Raw genomic sequence first — 25,173 nt, 5'->3', positions numbered from 1 at the left:
CACTTTCCATATGTGGCTCATAGCTATTCAAGTGACCCCTGTTTTTGGAGGGAATCATGTCAGCCAAGAGAAAAAAGTTTATAAAATAAAAAAAGTCTCTATTTGAAATTTGGCCTTCCAAACTAGATGTGGCTTTAGTCATAAAATGTAATCTTCCTATTGGGCTCTGGGGGTACCTCTGCATTTTATCATTTCACTCCATTAAAAAAAAGCTCAGGGACTTCCCTGCTGGTCCAGAGATTAAGGCTTCGCCCTCCAACACAGGCAGTGCGAGTTCGATCCCTGGTCAAGGAGCTAAGGAACCCACATGTCTTGTGGCCCCAAAACTGAAACATAAAAAGCAGTATTGTAAAGGTTTCAATAAAGACTTAAGAAAATACAGCTTTAAAAAAATCCAATAAAGCCAATAAAGGCTCTCAGGTGTTCATGCATCGTTATGTAAGCTCTTTGGAAGAGAACTTCACCTTTTCCTCCTCCTCTTGCAGTCCTAGTAAGTTTCCTTTTTAATTAATCTTAAAATTTTGTGAAAGGTCTCATAAGACTCATGCCCATGCTTGGCCAAGGTGATTAAGGATTTCTGTGAGTCAAGCACTGCCCAGATTTAACCTAAGTAACAGTATTGACTGGAAATGATTTAATCTATTATAGTAGCTGGAAGAAGACTTTTATTTTTAAACTGTATTTTGTGCTATTAGATTTATATCCCAAAGGTTGTCTGAAATGCTATGTTTAGGTTCAATTTTCAGATTTTATCACACTTCATAGTGTGTAATTTTTTTTCTCCCTACCCCTTGCACAAAAAAGACTTGTACCTTTTTCAGTAGAAAAAGGGGCCACCTGAGGCTTTCCAGGTGGTGTAGTGATAAAGAACCACCCTTGCCAATGCGAGAGACATGAGTTCGATCCCTGGGTGGGGAAGATCCCCTGAAGGAGGAAACGGCAACCCACTCTGGTATTCTTGCCTGGAGAATCCCATGGACAGAGGAGCCTGGTGGGCTACAGTCCATGGAGTCACAGAAGAGTCAGACATGACCTAAGCAACTTAGCACACACGCACCCCTTCTACATTGACTTCTTAGTAGAGTGGCAATGATTTATTTCCAAACAAAGGAATGGTACTAACGCTCTTTAAATGTCCACCTTGGTGTTGATTTATATAAAGTGGCTACAGACCTGTTTTTTAGCAGGAATATGATTTTAATGAGTGGAAAAGAATACCACAGCAATGAAAAAGAGAACTAAGCTCATTTTTGAGGTGAATTTTAGTCTTCATTGAGTAGAAATCAGATATTGATTTGGAGTCTGTTGTAAGTCAGATAAATGAAACTACAGAAATTTAATGTGAATTGATTTGACATCCAATAGGCTATTACCTGAATGTGACTTTTAATACATAAAATATATGGAGAAATTAAAATAGAGCATTCAGTTACTTATGCGACAGTCTTCCCTTGTCAATTCCCATAATGGACCAGAGGACTTTTTGAAATAATAGGGAGGAAAGCTGCAAGTAATGGATGATTATTGGTAGGCTCCTATTTCTATCTCCATTGACTGTTTTATCCATTCATTTCTTGAAACATTTATTGAGTACTTAGCAGATAGAAAGATACATCTTCTGCCCTCAAAGGAACCCAGAGTCTGGATGGAAGGGGAAAAAAGGACATGTGTCTGCAGAAGGGTTTTGGATAATGGAGTCAGAGATTGACGAGCTATCAGAGGGTGCTTCGGGAGGTGTGGTTTATAAGGTCACCAAGGTCTGGGTTCAGATCTCGACTTTCAAACCCCGGAGACTGGGTTTGGGCTGGTGTGACCAGAGTTGTTTGGGCTCAGTGGAAATGACTTGTAGCAGCTAACTATGAGAGAACAAACCAGAAACCATTTGATACTGTGCACTGACAGCTAGTGGGCTTCCCTGGTGGCTCAGCTGCTGAAGAATCTGCCTGCACTGAGGGAGACCTGGGTTCCATCCCTAGGTTGGAAGATCCCCTGGAGAAGGGAACAGCTACCCACTCCAGTATTCTGGCCTGGAGAATTCCGTGGACTAGATAGTCCATGGGGTCGCAAAGAGTGACTGAGATTCGACATGACTGAGCGACTTTTACTTCACTTCACTTCACTCCCACTTTCACTTCAATTCACCGAGAACTAGAATTAATCAGCAGATCAGAATACATTCATTGGCTGTGTGTTCTCTGATTAGGAGAGTTGACATGGGAGTTATAATAAACAAGTGACTTGGTGAGACTAGACTGGAAGCAAAGGCAACAAGTGGAAAGACCTTGGCAACCGGTGGTATCAAACAGTGACTCCTCATTGGAACCAAGTCCAGGAGTCCCCCGGGGGGTCCCAGTCTTTCCTATTAGATGGTAACAAAGACACTGACAGAAAGGCTCTGGTCATACGAACCCAGTTCTTTCTGTTGGCCCATTCTTTCCTTATAAAACCATTGGCTAAGCTATAGGTTGGTGCAGTTTTAGAGTCATGTACTTCAAGCCTAAAGAGTTCTAGGCATTTTCCTTTGGCATAGGATGTGTTTTTTAATTCTAAGACTAAATGGGTTTGTTTTTTTGTGTGTACACACACACACACACACACACACACACACAAAGAGTTAATCTCATCTATTATGACTTGATTTTGTTATTTTGACTTTCTAAGGGTAGGGTTATCTTCACATTTCTCTTCCTTTCCGTACTAAACACAACTTGTACTCATCCTGTGAAGTTTAACTGAAGCATCTTTGCCTCGGTGCACATCTTCTTGGCGTTCTCTTCTCCTCCCTGTTGGATTTGGACTCTGCTACTCTTTCGTCTCATTCCAGCCTGTGATTTTGTGTTCTTCTTTCCTACACCTTTCTGGTATGGTGGGTGGTTAGAAACACATGGTTGATTGGTTTAATTATGCCCAATGCTCTCTTATCTGTTAAAGGTCGTCTGTCTTTAATGATTAAAGTTGCTTTCTTTTTAGAATGAGAGCATAATGTCACTTTGATCCACACACACACACACAAAGGTTCATTTCCTATTTCTCACCCTAAAGAAATATTTGGAAAAGTGTCACATAATTAAAGTTTCTTGAGTTGTTAATTCCACCAGGAAAATTCTATAGTAAATTTTCTTTCTTCCTGATGTTGTGATGGGGATTGGGCCAGAAATGACCCTAAAAGTCCTATTTCTTGGCCTGAGTTATTTCATGAACATTTTAAAAGTCTGATAATTAATTTTTAAAAAATCTTGAGAGAACCAAATAAATCAAGATAAGGACACAGTAAGTGAGGATACAGAATATGTCCTCCTTTGAAGTATGTGGGCCAGAAATGACCCTAAAAGTCCTATTTCTTGGCCTGAGTTATTTCATGAACATTTTAAAAGTCTGATAATTTTTTAAAAATCTTGAGAGAACCAAATAAATCAAGATAAGGACACAGTAAGTGAGGATACAGAATATGTCCTCCTTTGAAGTGTATGTAATTTCTTTATTATACCTGACTCTTAGCACTTTTGACAATCTCTTCTAATGTGTGACTTTGAAGCTTTTGGAATAGATTATGCCTCCAGTGCTTACTGTCACTCATCTCTGTGGCCTTTCGTGGAACCAGGTATATAATAAGGGTCACTGTTTGTGACTTTCATTAAGAAACCAAGGGCCAGTGTGTTGAAAGCCCTCCTGGAGGAGGCTGAATGAATCAACAATTCACCTGTAAAGGACTTAGGTAGAGAACAGAGTTCCTCGCTTCCCTTCCTTTTAGCCTGCTGCTGCTGCTAAGTCGCTTCAGTCGTGTCCGACTCTGTGCGACCCCACAGACGGCAGCCCACCAGGCTCCCCCGTCCCTGGGATTCTCCAGGCAAGAACACTGGAGTGGGTTGCCATTTCCTTCTCCAATACATGAAAGTGAAAAGTGAAGTCACTCAGTCTGTCCGACTCTTTGCCACCCCATGGACTGCAGCCCACCAGGCTCCTCCATCCCTGGGATTTTGCAGACAAGAATACTGGAGTGGGGTGCCATTGCTAAAGGAGGCTTATTCTAAAAGTTGAATTTGATTATTTTCAAAGATGGACACAGTGCAAGTAAAGAGTGAATACAGGTGAAGTGGACACAACAGGGGGTAAATATAGGCAAGAAATAAGATTATTAAAAAAATGTATGCCCTTTATACCCTGAGAAAATCATGGTTGAAAAAGACACTTGTACCCCAGTGTTCATTGCAGCACTATTTACAGTAGCTACGCCATGGAAGAAAGCTAGATGTCCATCAACTAATGAATGGATAAAGAAGCTGCGGTACATATATACAATGGAATATTACTCAGCCATAAAAAGGAACACATTTGAGTCAGTTTTAATCAGGTAGATGAACCTAGAGCCTGTTACATAGAGTGAAGTAAGTTAGAAAGAGAAGAAAATCATATTCTAAAGCGTATATATGGAATTTAGAAAAGTGGTGCTGATGAACCTATTTGCAGGATCGTAATGGAGATACACAGAGAACAGATTTGTGGACATGGCGGGAAGGAGAGCGTTGGACACATTGAGAGAGCAGCATGGAAGCATACACCGTACCCTATGGAAAACAGAGAGCAGTGGGAATTTGCTCTATGACTCTGGGAACTAGCCTGGAGGGGTGGGATGGGGTGGGAGGTGGGAGGGAGTTTCAAGAGGGAGGGAACGTGTGTATACCTGTGGTGGCTTATGTTGGTGTCTAGCAGAAACTGATACAATATTGTAAAGCAGTTATCCTTCAATTAAAAATAAATTGTTAAACAATGTATGCCCTGGAGTTCTTCCCCTGTGCTGAAGGGGGAGGGACCACAGATTTTTCCCTAAGTTTCCTCCAGCCTTAGAAAGAAGAGAAACAGCTGGACAGAGGCTGGGCAATCCCAGCTTAGTAATTAGCCCAAAGATGGATTCTGTCAACACGATGGTTTCACGTGTGCTGTTTTATAGCTATGATCTGTTGATAGTAACCCAAGAATTACAGTCCATAGGAGGAAAAAAAAAAAATCTAGAACATTCCTTTCTGAAACCCAGGGCCTGGTTATCTCATACTGACACTACAATCCCTTCCAAACAGCATTAATTAGGGTAGATTAATTAGGTAGATTTGCTGCCTAAAGTGAGACTTTTTATTCTTTAAAGTATGCGTTTAAGCCTCATGACATAAGAGCAGTTCCAAGGAGGTAAGATAGTGTTCACAAATTACAGATTCAGTCAACAAACATGGATTAAGGACCTGCTGCGTGTCCCACTGGGGATGTGGCAATAAATAAGAATGGGTGTAAAAGGCAGGTAAGAGGTGGATGTACAACAATGCGAATGTGTTTAATGGCCCTGAACCTGGACACTTAAAATGGTTCAAATGGTAAACGTAGTGTCTGACTTACCACGATTTTAAAAAGGCGATTAAGGCAAGTAAAAGGCAACACAGTGGTTCTAGATCAAGCACGCGGGGCGGGGGAGTGTGAGGGTCTCTGAAAGTGGCCTCTTCCCTGCCTGCAGGGGGTCCCTGGGCCCCGCGGTGCAGAGGAACTTGGGAGCCACTGCCTTCACCTTTTGCACTTTAAGGAGCCTGCTGGGGTCTGGGGTCTGCAGCGCCTGACCTGAGGCGGAAGGGGAAGGGCCCGCTGCCCCGAGAGGCCAGCGCCTTTCCGTCTCCACTCATCAAGCCTCACCCTGGTGCTCTCCTTCACAGACAGCCCTCCTGAGACGACAGGACCGGTACCAGCGCTCCACCGTGCCCCCCAACGCGCTGCAGGACGCCCAGAGCCTATTCGTGACAGAGGTAATGTGCTTCTTCTACACTAGCTCACTGTCAACTAAGTGATTTTTCTCTAGTGCCACCTCCCCCTTTAAAGATTTCAGTGGTATTTTCAAGACAGTGTCAGAGAGAGATAATTACATTTTTATCATAGCTGTTAAAATAGTCAATAGAATAAAGTGTAGTTTTCCGAGTCTGAAACGTGGACAGAAATGTCAGCAGGGGTCCATTTATGACAAAACACAAATTTGACAGAACTTATTTCATAGGCTTAAAAATAAAGAGTAACTTGTAAATGGACACCTGGCAGACATTGATATTCTTTTCAAGGGAAACTCAGCACATGCATTTATGTTTGTTGACTTCATTTATATGTTTGTACATGTAACTTTTTATCGAGACTAGTTCAGTATTCATGAAGTGGCAGGTAATAATGAGCATAATAACTGTCCTTTATCAATATATGATTATTATTACTTTTGTTTGATCATACAGGTAATGACTCTTTTGTTAAGGAGGAAAGAGAAATTACTGCATCAAGATTGCTTTCTTTTTCTTTCTTGGGGTTTATTTCTTCCTCCAGGTGCCTTTAGATGGGATGAATGAATTAGGTGTTTTAACCTTGTTTCTTGAAGTGCTCCTTCATTTAAAAAAAAATAGTGAATTTTTATCCCCATTCTTCTAGTTGATGTTTAGAAGCTAACCATGCCATCAATAAATTTGCCTGCTACAAGGAAGTTACACGCTATTGTAAGTGAAGAGCGATTACAATAACAACATTTAGATTCCATGGATTGTTAAAGAATTTTTTTTTTGATGTGGGCCATTTTTAAATAGCTTACTTATTTTTGACTGTGCTTGGTCCTTGTTGCTTCGAGGGCTTTTCTCCCGTTAGAGTGAGCGGGGGCCACTTTTTGTTCAGTGGCTTCTCCTGTTGCAGAGAACGGGCTCTAGAGCACAGTCTCAGAAGTTGTGGCATGCGGGCTTGGTTGCTCCAAGGCACGTGGGATCTTCCTGGATCAGGGATCGAACCCGTGTCTCCTGCATTGGCAGGTGGATTCTTCACCACTGAGCTACCAGGGAAGCCCTCCATTGGGATTTTTCAAAAAACTGAACGTGGTTAAATTATCTGAAGTATGTTCTCTTGTCGTTCTGAAGATAACTTCTTGCGTTACCTCCTTTGCCGCTCTGTTCCTAACACTGATGCAAGACAAATGCGGTCCGATATGCTTCAGTTTACATCATCTCAAATGTTTATTTTAAACAGGACACAGGCGAACCGTCCTGCAGCCTGTTTTGGTACAGAAAGTCACATTGTGGCACAGCCACACCCCTCGCTCACATATGCCTGTGACTCTTGACATTACTGCTCAGGCTCGATGGTTGCGACAGACAGCGTGTCCCTCAGAGCCGAAAACATTCACTATCTCGCCTTCTGCAGAAAACGTTTGCTGATACTTGTTTTAAGGCATATCATAAAACTGTTAATTACTAATTCAACTCTCCCAGTTTCTTAAAAAATAGGATTTTTGAAGGATGCCTCTCCATCGAGTCTTTCATCGCTGCAGCCGGAGCAATAGCGACTTCACCCTGTGTGCAGGGGCCAGCACAGCCCCACCCTCTTGGGCCCCTTCCACCAGGGTGGAGTGCCCCAGCACTTCCTCCCCATCCTCTCGTCCATGGGAGGATGACCTAATGGCTTAAAAAAAAAAACATACACACACAAAAAAAACCTTTCAGTATAACCTCAAAATATTATTGAATTTCACGACTTTGAAAGGTCAGTCATGAAACCAGCCAGATTCCTGCCTCTTTAGAGATAGTTCTCCAGGTACTGATTTCTGATCGAACCCCTTGTCTTCTGGACTTTCTGCAGCCCCAGTCTCGTGGGGGTTGCTAGATTGTTCTCTGTTCCTGCGTTGGAATTCAGCTTGTGCCTGCCATGTGGGCAGTCAACAATGGCTTATGAAACAAGTGACTCTCTGGCTACTTAACCTGGTTAACTATATCTTTTGCAGTTTCTAATTTTTTTTTTTTTTTTTTGCTTGCTCCTTGGAAAAAAAGCTATGACAAACCTATACACCATATTAAAATGCAGAGACATCACTTTAACCTACAAAGGTCCATATAGTCAAAGCTATGGTTTTTCTAGCAGTCATGTATGGATGTGAGAGTTGGACCATAAAGAAAGCTGGGCACGGAAGAATTGATGCCTTAGAATTGTGGTGCTGGAGGAAATCTTGAGAGTCCCTTGGACTGCAAGGAGATCCAACCAGTCCATCCTAAAGGAAATCAGTCCTGAATATTCATTGGAAGGACTGATGCTGGAGGTGGAAGCTCCAATACTTTGGCCACCTGATGTGAAGAAATGACTCATTGGAAAAGACCCTGATGCTGGGAAAGATTGAAGGCAGGAGGAGAAGGGGATGACAGAAGATGAGATGGTTGGACGGCATAACCCACTCAATGGACATGAGTTTGAGCAAACTCTGGGAGATAGTAAAGGAGGGGGAAGCCTGGTATGCTGTAGTCCATGGAGTCTCAAAGAGTCGGCCACGACTTAGCGACTGAACAACAAATAGTTTAAAATATGTAAACTGTAATTATCTTTCTTATCCATTTTGCCTAAGATATTAAAAATCTGGGCACTCAGGTATCTGCTCATAAATACACTGTTTGTGTACAAGTATATACTTATTTGGCCTTCCCTAGTGGCTCAGGTGGAGAAGACAATGGCACCCCACTCCAGAACTCTTGCCTGGAAAATCCCATGGATGGAGGAGCCTGGTAGGCTGCAGTCCATGGGGTCGCTAAGAGTTGGACACGACTGAGTGACTTCACTTTCACTTTTCATTTTCATGCATTGGAAAAGGAAATGGCACCCCACTCCAGTGTTCTTGCCTGGAGAATCCCAGGGACGGGGGAGCCTGTTGGGCTGCCGTCTATGGGGTCGCACAGAGTCGAACACGACTGAAGTGACTTAGCAGCAGCAGCAGCAGTACCTCAGGGGTAAAGAATCCACCTGAAGTGCAGGAGCCACAGGAGATGCGGGTTTGATCCCTGGGTCAGAAAGATCCCCTGGAGGAAGACGTGGCTACTCACTCCAGTATTCTTGCCTGGAGAATCCCATGGACAGAGGAGCCTGGCGGGCTACAGTCCGTGGGGTTCCAAAGAGTCAGACACAACTGAATCGACTTAGTACATACGTGCATACGTGAAGAGGTCATGGTGTCTCTGTGAACTGGAATCTAAATCTTTCTTCCTAGTTACCTCACACCATGGTACATATACACAATGGAGTATTACTCAGCCATTAAAAAGAATACATTTGAATCAGTTCTGATGAGGTGGATGAAACTGGAGCCTATTATACAGAGTGAAGTAAGCCAGAAGGAAAAACATAAATACAGTATACTGACGCATATATATGGAATTTAGAAAGATGGTAACGATAACCCTGTATACGAGACAGCAAAGGAGACACTGATGTATAGAACAGTCTTATGGACTCTGTGGGAGAGGGAGAGGGTGGGAAGATTTGGGAGAATGGCATTGAAACATGTGAAATGTCATGTATGAAACGAGATGCCAGTCCAGGTTCAGTGCACGATGCTGGATGCTTGGGGCTGGTGCGCTGGGACGGCCCAGGGGGATGGTATGGGGAGGGGGAGGGAGGAGGGTTCAGGATGGGGAGCACGTGTATACCTGAAATTAAAAAAAAAAAAAAAAAAGAAAAAAAAATTGTTTATTAGAAAAGGTTTTCTCATTGATTTAAAAAAATAATAAAAGGTTGAGGAAAAGGATACATTTAAATTCTTCTAGTCTCAGATCTAATATTTCTTGTTAGTTAAGCCCTGGGGTTATAGGACTTTGTCACACTCAGTTTCTTCATGTGTAATGTTAGGGACAGGAAATAATTCATCAGGCATTGGGCACCTTCCATGATCACAGCTTTAGGGCTACTGAGACAGAGGTGTTGTGGCCTCAGGTTCTGGGGAAATAAGTCAGAGAAGAGATCCTAGCATGAAATCTCTACCAGGCTTCGCTTTCAGAGGGCAGGTCTCCCCTCCCTCAGGGAAGACGAGCAGCTTTACCAGTGTCCACAGCTTTCCTCTGCAGTGCTGATCCCGGTTTGGAAAAAATAAATAAATAAATAAATAAATAAATAAAATGAGATGCTGAGGGCAAATGTATGTAATACTGACTCATGAGCAAGTTGTAATGTGTGTAAATCCCATGAAAGAGTCTTTAGGGTCGCACTTTTCACTTACTTTCGTGTTCTTATAGAGGCCACATGACTTCTTAGGGACCTATTGGGTTTAAGTGAGGAGCAACATGTTGTTATGTGAATGCAGCAAGAGGAGGTGAGGTTTGTCTCCATGTAACCCCTGCTCCTGGATCACGAATGATGGTGACTCTAATGACCCCTCTCCCAAGGGTAATGTTTCGGTGGTTCTTAAGCTTCAGGGAACCTCTCTCTGTGGTGGAATTTCAGGCATGAGAGGGTTGAGGGGAAAGAACTATTTTGATGTTGGTGTGGGTGTGCATTCGTAAACTTTCCCAAATGTTCTCCAGAAGTCATCACATGTCTTTTTCCTTTTTTTCTTACACTTTCTATTTTTTCTGCTCCTCCCAATAGTGCATCAAAACCTATAACTCTGACTGGCATCTTGTGAATTATAAATATGAAGATTACTCAGGAGAGTTTCGACAGCTTCCAAAGTGAGTACACGATCTGACTGCACAAGATGGAGTTAAACACACAGAGAAAAGTCTTTGTACTTGAAACACCCAGGGAAGTGAGTAACTTCACATGCAGTCAGACTGATAAGAGAATGTGTTTCTAGATGGTTTGTGTGTATGTGGACGCTTCCTTGGTAGCTAGCTGGTAAAGAATCCGCCTGCAATGCCGGAGACCCCGGTTCGATTCCTGGGTCAGGAAGATCCCCTGGAGAAGAGATAGGCTACCCACTCCAGTATTCTTGGGCTTTCCAGGTAGCTCAGCTGGTAAAGAGTCCATCCACAATGTGGGAGACCTGGGTTCAATCCTGGGTTGGGAAGATCCCCTGGAGAAGGGAACGGCTACCCACTCCAGTATTCTGGGATGGAGAATTCCATGGACTATATAGTCCATGGGGTGGCAAAGAATTGGACACAACTGAGCGACTTTCACTTTCAGTACTTTTCACTTTTTGTGTGTATGTGGGTTAGCTGTTGTTTACAAGGAATTTGACCACAGAACTCGAACCTAGTAGTATGGGATTGGTTGGTGATAAACTCACGGATGGTTTAATTGTGTTCAGTGCCACTCAGGGTACCACTGATAAAACACAAACAGGTGGCGGTTTGTTTGTTTGTTTGTTTGTTTAAGTGAGAAATAGGAAACAAAGTAAATATAAGGGTATTGAACTATGTTGGGGTGTGTTTTATCTTAAGACTATTTTGAAGAGACATGAAAAGCATTTTATATTGAACAAATTTTATATTTTAAAAAGCATTTTCCCAGACAAATTTCTTCACTTCCTTTAATGTATTAACTCATTCTGAACTACACCAAAAGCCAGTGTGTTTAGATTGATAATGGTAGTTAAAGTAAACCAGGTATAGATAGGTCTCGCCTTGAGAGGAGATCTCTTATAAAATGGTACATCCTGAAATGATACAGTTGGCAAATTTTGGTTTATTATGAAAGTTGAAAGCAAACAGTGATGGATTCTGTGTCAAAAGTAACTGTTGCCAATGAAAATTGTACTTGAGACTCTATTAATATATTTTTTCTTTGTGTTTGCTGCATCTGTGAGTTTGAACTGTTTTTACTGTTCTCAATGGACCTAGCTGTTTGTTTTTTTTCTGTTTGTGTGGTTCAGCCACTCCTTAAGAGTGTTCAGCCAACTTCCCAGTCTTCTCTTTTAAACCTCGGCTGAGAACACTCCCTTCCAGCATTGTCTTCTCCAGATGGCTCTGTTCCTTGCTTCTATATTTACCCAACACTCATCTGAGGCCTTGATTCTTCCCCTTTGATTGAATTCACCTATGGTTACTGATAGGCTTGTTCATGCTGTTCTCATGACTGAAAGAGAACAGACTGAGGATATAGTATATTTACTACACGATATACTGTTGCTGCTGGTGGATTTTACCTCTGAGCATTAATAAGAGTTTCAATCATGTGATGAGGAGGAGGAGTTTGTAACAGTGACTTAAGAACATAGATTCTGTAGTCTGCTGGCGTCATCTACCTCCTCTGCCCTCTGTAAGCCTCAGTGTCCTCATCTGTTAAGTGGTCTTGGCACCGGTTCCCGCCATCTAAAGGATGAAGGGAAGTGCCACATGTGGAGTGCAGCACGGCGCCTAGCATGTGATAGCTGGAACTGTTATTGTCCTCTTTTTATCATTAATACCATCATCATTAAGACTGCTTTGCAGTCACTTCAAAGGCAGTGACCTCATTTAAGCTTCATGTTAAAGTTATTCTGCTGCTGCTGCTAAGTTGCTTCAGCCGTGTCTGACTCTGTGCGACCCCATAGTCGGCAGCCCACCAGGCTCCCCCGTCCCTGGGATTCTCCAGGCAAGAACACTGGAGTGGGTTGCCATTTCCTTCTTCAATGCATGAAAGTGAAAAGTGAAAGTGAAGTCGCTCAGTCGGGTCAGACTCCTAGCAACCCTATGGACTGCAGCCTAGCAGGCTCCTCCATCCATGGGATTTTCCAGGCAAGAGTACTGGAGTGGGTTGGCATTGCCTTTTCCACCACGTCTTTATTTCTTTGTACACATTACCATTATTAACATGCCTAACTCCCAGCAAGCTATGCCATCTTGTCTGTAAAGCTTTTGGGAGCAATGTCGTCAGTTGTTTCCATTCTTCAGCCAAGTGGGCCAGCTTTGGATTTGTTAAAGTCTTGCTCCTCTGATGTGGGAAGAAATCTGGTATCTCTTCATAGACTAGGTAATTATAAAACAAGTTTCTTTCTTCTTTTTAAAGCAAAATGGCCAAGTTGGATAAACTTCCGGTTCATGTCTATGAAGTGGACGAGGAGGTTGACAAAGACGAGGTAGGATTGCTCGCTTATGAATTTAAAAATCGACTTAGTTCACAGTTAGACGACTTATTGGAAAATTACCAACATGTATCCAAAACAGGAATTGGAATGTTTCTTGAAACAGGGGAAGAATTTTTAAAAAATATCTTGTTTGGTTGAAATAATGGTCTCTGTTTCAACTCGACTACATAGCATTGCCTGTTCCTCTGGTCTTGTTTATTTGTTCTGAGATGGTTTTCAAAGGCAAGATTTGGCTACATTGTTAAAAAGATCAAGATAACTTAGATCCCAAGTTTGGGTTGTTTTTCAAGGGATATTTGACACAAACTGGCAGCCAGTAGGTTTTAAATGGCTGTTTCTTCAGGGAGAGCTATGAGTGAAGTAAATGGGACCCAGAAGCTCTGATTTTAACCAGCCCCCTTTCCCTACTATTGGAGGATGGATGATGACTAGGCGTGTGTAAAGGATGCTGAGCTGGGGCATTAGGTGTATTGCGTGCACCTAGCAAGGAAAACCTAATAAAAAAGTTAGTACCGCCTGTCTCTGCATTTCTTCTTCCCTACTCAGCTCACTGTGGGCATTAACAATGTGCACAGCAGCAAAGTATTTCAGAAACCACTTTAGAAATATTCTGGGAAGAGTCAGTGGTCATTTGAAATGAAAAACAAGATATTAAAACCTTGGCGTGAAGTAATAGTGAGAGGAGGACTAATTGAAATAACACAGCAAACTATGAAATCCTAGGCACGTGGGTTGTTTCTGTTATTGCAGATAATAAGGGCAGCAGTAGAATCACCAAGACTAACAGTGAGGTGATCTCAGACAAAGTATAAGATGGGTCCTGCATTCATCTACTGGACTGTAGAAATAGAGGTCGTAATTCGACTAGTGCGTAGGAGGTGTCAGCTGGGTGACTGACACTGTGTGGTCCTCTTTTCCTAAAGTTCCTACTGAAGTGTGTATTGGGCCCAGCCTTAAAGGGGAAAAGGCATCACCAGGGGGTGATCTTACAGAATGAGGAAGGGGCCTGGGTCAGAGTGTCATGGAAAGTTTGTGTGTGTGTATTTCACGTCTGCTTATTGTATGTACAAATGTATACCTGACCTATTTTTTGCAGCATCTGGCTGCCCCATGCCCTTAAACCCAGATCTCAGAGTTGGGGTCAGAACTTGAAGAAACGAGTTTTATTAACTTTTCTAGCTGTTGCTCTTCCCCTCTCTCTCTCCCTGCTGTGTTCTCGCCTCTCCTTCCCTCTTTTCTATTGCCCCAGCATTTTATCTCTCCTTTCTCTATTGCCTCATATTTCCTTCCTTCCTTATTCACCTTTCCCTGAACTAAGCCTCTGGGAAGTTTTCCAGGAATTTGCTTTTGTCTTCCAACTATAGGGGAGTGTAATGTGAAAACATTTTTCATGAAACCGGGCGAGACCTTACAACTTGAGTGGTCGAGTATGGTATGTACTTTCTGTGGCTCATTAAACACTTAAAAATGAAACAACTTGGACTGGAACAAGCTTTGCTTTTTAATGGACTGGAGTTTGCAGAAATTTAGGCTTGTCCCCCTTATATACTGGTAAGTGAACTTAGTAGGTATAAGTGCCAGGCGGATTCCAGTAAAGGAGTGAGGGGCCACCAGGCATGAATTGAACGGATCTGCCATCCGTGATAATGGGAGACTGACTGGTGGTGTCCTTCTCTCCTAGGATGCCGCCTCCCTCGGCTCTCAGAAGGGTGGGATCACCAAGCATGGCTGGCTGTACAAAGGCAACATGAACAGTGCGATCAGCGTGACCATGAGGGTAAGGAGGCCCACCACCCTGCTCTCCCCTGATTAAGCCCTTTCTGCTGGAGGTCTTGGAATGATGCTCAAGATGAATGGGGATGCTGTTCTTCCCAACAAAAGTGACATTGTCTGGTTAATTAGATGCTTCCCTGGTGATCGGTGATCGACCCTCACTGGTACAGTTTCCACCCCCTCCACTTGTCACCCTCCGACCACCAGTGTGACAAGATTATCCGGAGGCTGGTGTGAAGGAGCAGTCGTCATATAGCCTTTCTTTCTCTGTGTTGATTACAAAAGGGGTGCTCGGTACCTTGCAGAGCATCACCAAGGGGCTACACCTAAGCAATTTTGCTTTCCTGCAACAAAATCAAGAAAAGTGGAAATCAGTGACTAAAGGGAATATGGTTAAGTTGGAAAGGAGGCTGCCAAGAGAAAAGTAAAACTAGTGTAAAAACTATCCAGGAGAGAAGTAGGAGCAGAGAAAGACCAGGATTAATAGTAAAGAGAAGCAATGGAAGGGAGGTGGGATGGGCAGGAGAAAAAATTAAATCAGGGGAAATGCTGACTGTCGTAATCCTGAGGCTGAAAAGTCGTCCAGTGTCGTGAGGCCGAGAACGCTTTCTACTCTGGGCGAGAAACCCTGGGGATTTGAGAACGTTTCCGTCCTTTCCAGCTGCATCCCAAATCAGAACGCACTGCCCCGATTCTGGGTGGTTATGTAAAAATCTCTGATTCTCTGGGTAAAAAAAATGACCCAGGAATGTTAAGTAAACCAGCCCCTCAGAATTTAAATGCAGGGAAATTATTAGATGCAATGGAGAGTCTTAACTCAACTCAGCTACCTGGGCACTGGCCAGAATGAGATTTGTTTTGGAGAGAACTGAAATGATTTTTATGTCAGGGCATCATTGTGAGTTATTGAGAGAGATTGTGGCTCCTTTCATTCTGAAACAATCACTGTGTGTATATTTTTCTCTCAGTCATTTAAAAGACGATTTTTCCACCTGATTCAACTTGGTGATGGGTCCTACAATTTGAATTTTTATAAAGATGAAAAGATCTCCAAGGAACCCAAAGGATCAATATTTCTCGATTCCTGTATGGGTGTGGTTCAGGTAAATATGAAACAAGTTTTATCATTGAGTTTTCTCATTTGTAAAAATACTGTCTATGAATTAGCAGATTTAAGCAAACACTTCCAAAAATGGCTATATTTGTGGTAGAACTATAATGGCAGATGTAAAAATTGAGTAAAGGTTTGTTTTTCATCTAAAGTGGGTGCGCGACAGGCAGAATTATATTGTAGGAGCCCCGAGTGCTCTGGCAAATGTTTTTCTTCTTAAAACCTGGCTCATCCACTTTTTAACTATGTGACCTTGGACTAGCTATTGACAGAAGTTTGTTCATATGCAAGATTCAGATAATGATAATATTTCCTTAATAGGGTAAATAAGTTAAAGGATTGGATGAATTAACTTGGAAATATTTGGGACAGTTCTTAGCATCTCAGTGATGACTTTTATCATCATAATACCCATGGCAGAGTAGTATATATTGATCAAGAGGTTGGGTTTCAGGTGCAGACTGAGTTCATATCCCCATTCTACCACTGACCAGCTCTGTAACCTTGGAGATATGATTTAACTTCTCTGTACCTCAGTTTCCTTGTTTGTTAAATGGGGATAGTGATAGCACTGATTGTGGTTATGGAGAGGATTAATCAATACATGTAAAGAGCTTAGAACAGTGCTGGCACTTGGTAAGCATTCAGCCAATATTAGGTATTTTTGTTGCCATAAGTGCTGTTATAGTTGTAGAGTGAATCTTAAACCTTATTTTAATTATACATAATAGATGGCACTAGTGGTAAAGAACGCGCCTGCCAGTGCAGGAGATGTAAGAGACATGGGTTCGATCCCTGGGTCAGGAAGGTGCCCTGGTGAAGGACATGGAAACCCACTCCAGTATATTTGCCTGGAGGATCCCATGGACAGAGGAGCCTGATGGGTTACAGTCCATAGGGTCACAGACTGGAGTGACTTAGCACTCATGCAGTGCATGAGCATGTTAATATTATAGAAGATTAGACAGTACAGGTAGTGCAGAAGTCCCCGTTGGCCCCCATCTTTCCCTTTCTCAAAGACCTGCCGTTAACAGTTTGATGTGGCTCCTTCCATACCTGTGCGGAACTGCCTTTGAAAGCAGGTTGGCAGTTTCTCCATCTGCACGTTCATCCATCCATCCACTTATCCCCTCCCTTCCCATTTCCCAGGAGGATCTAAGGTAGCAATTTACAAGGAAAACCAAAAATATAGGATATTATACATTTAAAGTGGGTGTGAAAGGTGAACCAGGAGTCAGAGTAGGGAAGAGACAAGATGGGATTAATTTGAGGGAAAAGCATATATTTTAAAGAACTAACGCCTGCTATGGGTGGATGACACACCGGCTCTGCGCTTTCTAGCTCAGAGACCCGTTTGGTGGCACAGTGTCTGTAGATACAAACAACCAATTAGTCAGAAGCTGCCCGAGTAATCTCAGAATGAAGCCCATTCAGACATTTCTCTTGGGGGCCCTCATACAGAGGGCACTGTGTGATTAATGAACAATCTCCTTGACGACTCCTCACAATAGATGCAGTCACCGTGATCAGAGAGTGCTTCCTTAAAATGAGTCAGTATCTGCTGATGACATCGGCCCAAAGCTCGGTCCTTTAAGAAGGGTTGTTTTGTGGGGCCAGTGTGACTAAGGTTAGAGACACAGCTCTCTGGTTTGGCCCTTGCTTATGTATTCACATGTTTATTTAGAATTAAATTTTGTTCTCATCCAAAATAGTACGTTCATTTGATTTAAATGTCAAAGAGCACAGAGAGGAAGCACTAGAGGTGCATTCCTACCAGCATCACCCTCACTTTGCCTACTCCCCACTCCCTGAAAGGATCATTTTCAACTTTTCCCACTATTTTAAAATTTTTTCTGGGCTCTATGTCCATATTGCTAGATAAGGAGTGTTTACTTCTCTTTGTTCATCAACTGTGGACGTTATGTAATGCTAGAGAGGATTTCAGCTTCTGCAGCCCTCCTAACTGCTCTAATCTGAACCAGTTCAAATTAGATGGTGACTCTCTACAGTCACCATTCTGGAAATTCCCTTTGCCTTCCTCCCTGTGTCAGAGTCCCTGTTTTCAGGATCCTGTGTCATCTTCTTTCACCCTTTGCTTTCTTACTTGAGAGGAACACATCCTCCAATTGCTTCCTGGGAAATTATTCATAGGATCTTAGTTTTTTGAGTTAGTCTGTCTACAGACACCTTTAGCTTTGCATTCGTACTTGATTGACAGTTTGGCTGGGTATCAAAATCCAAGGTGAAATTTACCTTATACATTGAAGATCTTCCATTGTCTTCTAGGTGCTAGTGTTATTTTTGGAGTCTGATGCCATTTTTACTCCCTGTTGATCTTCTCTTTATCCCTTATGGATGGTAACCTGAAGTTTAGGGTATTGTGTCTTGACTGTTTTTTTTTGAGTAGCTTTTTTGGTGAAGCATAACATAAATAGAAATCACACAATGAATGTGTTGTTACTAAGTTTGGGTCGCTGTTGTCTGTGTGTGCTGAGAACCCTGTTCTTGTTCTGGAGACTCTGTCCTGCGTGTTCTGTCCACCTACATCTTGTGAACTCTGGGCAGTCTCTTCAGTCAGCAGAACTGTTGGACTCTGTTCAGGCTCACCTTCCTGGGTCCAGGCAGAGAGCTAAGGTGCTGGTAGGGCTCACCTCATTCGTTTCCTTTCTATCAGGGATCGTAGGGCTGCACTGATGGTTGCAAAATATCTGGAAACAGTTGTTTCATCTCTTTTGCCCAGTTTTTTAGTAGTTAATGATGGGAGAAGAAGTCCAGACCTTGTTGTTTCATCACAGTGAGCATGGAAGTTAGGGGTCCAGACGGGTCCAGGCTCAGATGGCTGCAGGTGCCAAACCAATAAGTTAGGTGGAAGAAGAGGTGTGCTTGTAAAGCAATGGGGAATGCTAGGGACTCAGACGAACTGGAACACAGGGCTCCCTTCAATGGGGAGCTGATGCTGCTGGGGGCACTGCCAGCTCCAGGCTGCTAGATCATCTGAGGTTTTTTTAGGAAAACCAGAAATACAAAATTGTAGTTAAATCTTGGTCTTTTAAATTACTGATGGTTACAACAACAGCAGAAAAGCACAAACACTGTGCAGTACTGAAATTTTAAAAGGGGGTGGGATACAGGAAAGTGTACCTAGGCCCTAGGTCGAGATGACAACACCACTTAATGTCCGTTGAAAATTAGTTTTGCATCAACAGCTAATTGACCCCATGGTGCTCTCAGCTTGTGACCCAGCCTCAGCTGAAAGCTGCCGCTATGTAAACCAAATTATATCAAAGAATGTTTATTCAGCACGTAAAGGGAGCCATACCAGAGTGCATAATCAATGACAGTGAAGTAACTTCTTGTGTGGGATTCCCAAGTGGGAGTTTCATTTGTATTCTTAAGCTGAGAGACCTTTTCATTTATGTTTTAGTTGAATTTTCTATCACTGACTTTTTTTTTTTTAATTATTAAAGCAAAACTATATATAATTGGTAACATCATTTAGAAAGTAGAAATAATTACTTTTGTTTTATAAGATAGTTGTGATGCCTGTCTTCAGCAGAGTATATAGATGGTCTGCAATATGGAGTCAATGCATAGGTAGTCTGCAATACGGAATCAGTGCATAGATGGTCTGCAGTACAGAGTCAATGCATAGATGGTTTGCAGTAAAGACTTCCTGATCATTTTGTCTCTGGAGCATATTTCAGACTCTAAGGTTCTGAGCTCAGTGGCCATCACTTCCTTTATATTCCTTTTGCAGGTGTGGCGGATGGCATTTTGCATTTAATGAATTGTATCTAAGGCTTCAAAATTTTTAAATCATTTGTTTCTATCTCCATATCTGTTTGTAAGCTAATCACCAAAATTAATGGCTTAAGAGTTACAGGTTTGTTTTGTTTTTTTTTTCCTAATATTGCTTTTGGACATTGTAAAAAAGTTAGTTGATCAATGCTGTGAGTTCAAAGAAATGCCTAAACTAAAATTTAAAAATAGACCCGAAATGAATCTTGAGCCCCTATTTTAGGACCTTGAAGTTGATTACACTTATTTTGTGGAGAGTGAAACTGAGGCTTAGAGAGAGGAATAACTGGGAATCAAGACCTGCTGCTAGCCCCACTTTTACCATATTTTCCTAATAAGAAGCGCATGAGGAGTGCTGAGAACTTCTTTCACACCCGTCTTCAACCCCTCCTCTGACGCTTGCTGTGAAGTGTGCCCAGGGCGTGGTGGTCCACATGCTCCTCAGGAGCAGCTCTCTGCTGAGAACCATGCTGTAGAGGACTCAGGGCCACCTTTGGGAGGCCACCCTGTCTCTGAGACCTTCACTGAGGCCCCCCAGGGCCAGCGGCTAACCAGCCAGCATTTTAATGAGTGAGCTCTCTGCCTGGCCCCCGCGTGTAGGTGGCAGTGTGTGACGTCACGTCCCTCACCCTGTCCTCGCCAGGAGTCTTGTGTCACACTGCTCGGAGCTGACCCTCTGCCTAGTGCAGGCCCCAGGGTGATGTACCCCCGGGGTAAGATTGATATTATATGGAGGCAGGTTTGTATCGTCACAGCTGGGGGCTTGTGCTGCTGGCATCCGGGGGTAAGGCTAGGCTGCTTCCACACGGGCTGCAGGGCCCAGGACCATTCCCATAACAGAGGGCCCAGGAGTCAGCAGTGCCCAGATGGAGGAACCCTGGCCTCCCAGCACATTCATCCTTTGAATACAGTGCACGTGGATTACGGTTTTTATACTTTGGGCAGAAAAGCTGGGGGCATGAGGGAAGCCGGGGGAAGGGAGACCTGGTGCCTAAATACCTTCTGAGACTCATAAGTGGTGAGAAAGTTCCAGGTAAGGGAGTCAGACCTACTGGTAGATAATAGTAGTGTTTAGTAGTGTTTGTCACTTAGTCGTGTCCAACTCTTTGCAACCCCACAGACTGCAGCCCGCCAGGCTCCTCTGTCCATAGGATTCTCCAGGCAAGAATACTGGGGTGGGTTGCCTTTCCCTTCTCCAGGGGGTCTTCCTGACCCAGGATCGAACCTGGGTCTCCTGCATTGCAGGCAGATTCTTTACCATCTGAGCCACCAGGGAAGTCCACTGATAATGGTTTGCTTTAAAAATGTGATACCACATATTAATTCATTAAAAAAAAAATAGGAGCTAGAGAAATTGAAAAATTTTCAGTGAACTTTCATTCATTCAGATATTTTTAAAGGGCCTATTACCTGCCAGACAGTGTTCTAGAAACAGGGATGAAGGAGGGAAGAACAGAAATCTGCCCTGAGGAGCTCCCATTCCACTGGATGGGCCAGGCAGCAAATAAGATAAATATGTAAAATCTGTAATGTGTCAAATGGGAAAATAAAGCCACAAAGAAGATAAATCAGGGAAGGTGGAGAGTGATGAGGGCTGAAGGGGAAGGGGCTTGCTTTTTTAAATGACTCGATCTGAAATGCCGGTGAGATAGTACTCACCAGCAGACAATAAAGAAAGAATTTTCAAGGATGACCCAATTCTTCTAAAATATGTTTCTTTGCCTCCTTCCCCCTTTCAGAACAACAAAGTCAGGCGTTTTGCTTTTGAGCTCAAGATGCAGGACAAAAGTAGTTACCTGTTGGCAGCAGACAGTGAAGTGGAAATGGAAGAGTGGATCACAATTCTGAACAAGATTCTCCAGCTCAACTTTGAAGCTGTGATGCAGGAAAAGCGGAACGGAGACTCTCATGAAGGTAGGCAGGTGTGGCTCTCTCCAGGTGTGCGAACGCTCCACCGTGTCTTCCGTTTCCCCAGAGGATGCAGGAAGTAGATTACTGACAGGTACAGGGAGGTGGGACACACGTGAGCTCCTTACAGATGGGCTGTCGGCATTACAGTAGGATGTCCTACGCTGACATCATTTGTGTAAGGAAATCGTGTAATGGGAAGAACCACAGCTTTGGAGGCAGAAAGGAGGACCTGAGTTCAAGTCCCAGCAATACCCTTCGTCAGCTATGAGACCTCAGGCGAGCTCCCTATGTTTTCAGAGCCTTGGTTTACTCACTTGTAAAGTGGGAATAAAAACAGAACTTGCTGGTTGGTGGGAAGGTTAAGCAAGATAATGTATCTCAAGTGCCTGGCAGAGAGTAAGCACTTAAAATGCTAATTATGGTTTTTATTGTTATCATTAATCATATCCTTTGGAATTTTCGAGTCAGAGTTAGGATGGGCAGAAGCCACAGATTAAATCAGTGGGTGGGGAAATCTGGCTACATTCTTGACAATTCACATTTTATTTCAGGCCTTTGAACAGGTGATTCCCAATCCTGCTGGCTATGCCTTAGAAGTGCCTGGGAACCTTTAACAAATGCCATTCCCTTTGTCCCACCAGAGATTCTGTTTTAGTTGGCCTGGTGGGTGTGGCCACGTGGCCTGCTATCCATAGCTAATGACAGTTCTGCTTAAACACTGCCCAGGCTGTTCCACCATCAAATATTCCGTGCTCACTCCTGGGCCTGGCATCAGCATTTTTTAAAAGCCCTGAGGTGTTTCTGTTGGGTATCCAGATTGAAAACCACGGTATTCCAGGCGACATAAGAGAAACAGCCTTCCTTCTCTTGTTTTAAATAAGATACACTCAACTACAAGTGACTTGGGTGATCTCTTTTACTGTTTTAGATGATGAACAAAGCAAATTGGAAGGTTCTGGTTCCGGTATAGACAGCTACCTGCCTGAACTTGCCAAGGTAACACCACGTTAAATCTTCCACTCTTCATAGGATGGGGTTGCAATGCTTCACAAATACGTGGTAGTGAACTGCTAAACTCATGGTGCTGCTGCTGCTGCTGCTGCTGCTGCTGCTGAGTCGCTTCAGTCGTGTCCGACTCTGTGCAACCCCATAGACGGCAGCCCATCAGGCTCCCCCGTCCCTGGGATTCTCCAGGCAAGACACTGGAGTGGGTTGCCATTTCCTTCTCCAATGCATGAAAGTGAAAAGTGAAAGTGAAGTCGCTCAGTCATGTCCGACTCTTTGTGACCCCATGGACTGCAGCCTACCAGGCTCCTCCGTCCATGGGATTTTCCAGGCAAGAGTACTGGAGTTGGGTGCCATTGCCTTCTCTGAAACTCATGGTGCAGTTACTGCTAATTTTTGACCACAGTCTTTGGTGAGGTAGAATACCATTACTGACCTGAGTCAGGTTTCAGTTTGTTTTCCAGAAAGTGCCTTGTGACATATTCTCTTTTTGTTATTCTTTGTTTTTCCTCCATAATATTTCATACCACATTACACATATTGAAGAAATAACCAAGATGCACAGGTAAATGTTTCCATGGTAACATGTTACTTACTGTGTTCACACATATGCTCCCTTATTTAAGTTAATAGAGACAATTCCAAAAAGGATGGATCTGTATTACTAGTAATCTTGTTACTGAACCAAAAAGGGTTGCCTGAGTTATATGAATTATTCCTGGGTCACTCTGAATGGAAGAAAAAAATAGTTATACCTGTTTTTTTATATAATTTTGAGAAGCTCAGAAATTACTGAAAAGCACAGAGAAGATCAAAACATCCACATTCCCACCACCCAGATTCCACACTTGTTACTGTATTGTTCTTTCAGTTTCAATATCTTTTAAAGAAATAAAATATCCTTTATAGTTGAAATCCTTTTTTAAGTATCATCCTTACTCCATTCCCTTCTTCCCTTACAGCCTCATCTAGAGACAACCACTGTTATGGATCTTCTGGGGATACTTCCTTTTGTTTTTCTTATCTTTACCAGTATATCTATCATAATAATATACAGCTGTGTTTTGCATGTTTAAAATGTTATATAAATGATTACGTAGTCTTCTGTACTTGCTTTTATTTTTAATTCAGCCTCATTTTTGAGATCCATCCAAGTTGGTGTGTAGATCAAATTCATACCCTTTATTGCATTGTGTAAGCATTTTATTTTAGCAGTTCTCTTATTTTCAATTTTTTTCTATTACAAACAATGCTACAATGAATATCCTTGTACTTGTCTCCTTGTGTGCATCTCTGAATGATTCTTTTTAAATGAGAGAAATATCTTTGTCTTCCTTGGCCCTTTATAGTCTTCCTCTGTTATTCCCTTTTTATTCTGTCTCTCTCTTTTTGTGTGTGTGAGAACACAGTGAAATAGAGACCCTACACACCCACATCTTAAACACTGTAATAGACAACATGGTTTATCTATATACCATTATAAATAGACTGGCATTCAACATTGACCTTCACTTTAAGACAACATAGCTGTTCTAAAATACAAAACTTACCTCCCTGGCTGGGACTTGAGAATATTGTTTTTCTTTGGAACCTGACTGTTACCACAGTGTCTTTTTAGCACCTGCCTATTACAGCTAATTTTAGTGTCACCATTGTAACCTTCTGGGCTGGAAGAGTTTGGCTCATGTGTTTGTTTTATGTTATGAACTTCTGTGTACCGTATTTACATTCAGATTTGCTTTTTTGTTTCTGGATATTTTGGGGTTTGTGATTTCTCAAAGCAAAATGTTTGTTGAAACAGATAATATATGCAGTTCAGTCTATAATTCAAAAAAGTAACTTTGTCCATTTACTGGGTGAACACAGTGGATACCTAAGAGAAGACTCATATTATTTGAGCTTTGTTTTTGTTGTTCAGTCACTCAGTTGTGTCCAACTCTTTGCTACCCCATGGACTGCAGCATGCCAGGCTTCCCTGTGCTTCACTATCTCCCAGAGCTTGCTCAAACTCTTGTCCATTGAGTCAGTGATGCCATCCAACCATCACATCTTCTGTCGTCCCCTTCTCCTCTTTCCCTCAATCTTTCCCAGCATCAGGGTCTTTTCTAATGACTCATCTCTTAATATCACGGGGCTGAAGTATTGGAGCTCCAGCTTCAGCATCAGTCCTTCCAGTGAATATTCAGGACTGATTTCCTTTAGGATGAACTGGTTGGATCTCCTTGCAGTCCAGAGGACTGTCAAGAGTCTTCTCCAACACCACAGTTCAAAAGCATCAATTCTTTGGTGCTCAGCTTTCTTTATGGTACAACTCTCACGTCCATCCATGACGACGGAAAAACCATAGCTTTGCCTTTATGGACCTCTGTTGGCAAAATAATGTCTCTGCTTTTTAATATGCTGACTAGGTTTGTCATAGCTTTTCTTTGAGATTAGTATTAAGTAGAAGTCTGTATTTTTCCTGTGAAGACATGTAAGAGCTGTGCCTTCCTTTCTTCTCTTATTGACTACTGCTACCTGGACAGCATGATTTAGAATTCCTTGGTTGTCAGACTTAAAGGAGACATAGATCACATACATTTATTCTTTAAAGAGTATATTTATAAGATACATTTGAAGCTGTTTTCAAACAGTGAGTAACGACCAAGTTAGTGGAAGCTGTTTTAATTGGTAAAAGGCAATTAAATTGGTTTTAACCTCCATTTCTCATTTATTTTTTGTTTTAATGTTTTATTCTTTTTTTTTTTTTTTTTAA

The 25,173-nt window shown here is 42.5% G+C and overlaps 1 protein-coding gene across 22 annotated transcripts in view; it reads left to right on the top strand.

The window, feature by feature from the left end:
• The window catches only part of DOCK9 (dedicator of cytokinesis 9), a 324,937-nt gene that overhangs the window by 150,954 nt on the left and 148,810 nt on the right, over positions 1–25,173 (top strand). For all 22 annotated transcript variants that reach the window (XM_061435266.1, XM_061435276.1, XM_061435256.1 and 19 more), the window contains exons 3-9: positions 5,694–5,783; positions 10,399–10,481; positions 12,742–12,811; positions 14,502–14,597; positions 15,562–15,696; positions 21,242–21,416; positions 22,342–22,409. In XM_061435266.1, coding sequence (XP_061291250.1) covers positions 5,694–5,783; positions 10,399–10,481; positions 12,742–12,811; positions 14,502–14,597; positions 15,562–15,696; positions 21,242–21,416; positions 22,342–22,409 — 717 coding nt within the window. The remainder of the gene's footprint in view (positions 1–5,693; positions 5,784–10,398; positions 10,482–12,741; positions 12,812–14,501; positions 14,598–15,561; positions 15,697–21,241; positions 21,417–22,341; positions 22,410–25,173) is intronic.

The sequence above is a fragment of the Bos javanicus genome, chromosome 12 (assembly GCF_032452875.1).
Source record: "Bos javanicus breed banteng chromosome 12, ARS-OSU_banteng_1.0, whole genome shotgun sequence".
NCBI classification, from domain to species: Eukaryota; Metazoa; Chordata; class Mammalia; order Artiodactyla; family Bovidae; genus Bos; species Bos javanicus.
Note: the sequence above shows the minus strand (reverse complement) of the source record. Positions and strands in the feature narration are given on the sequence as shown.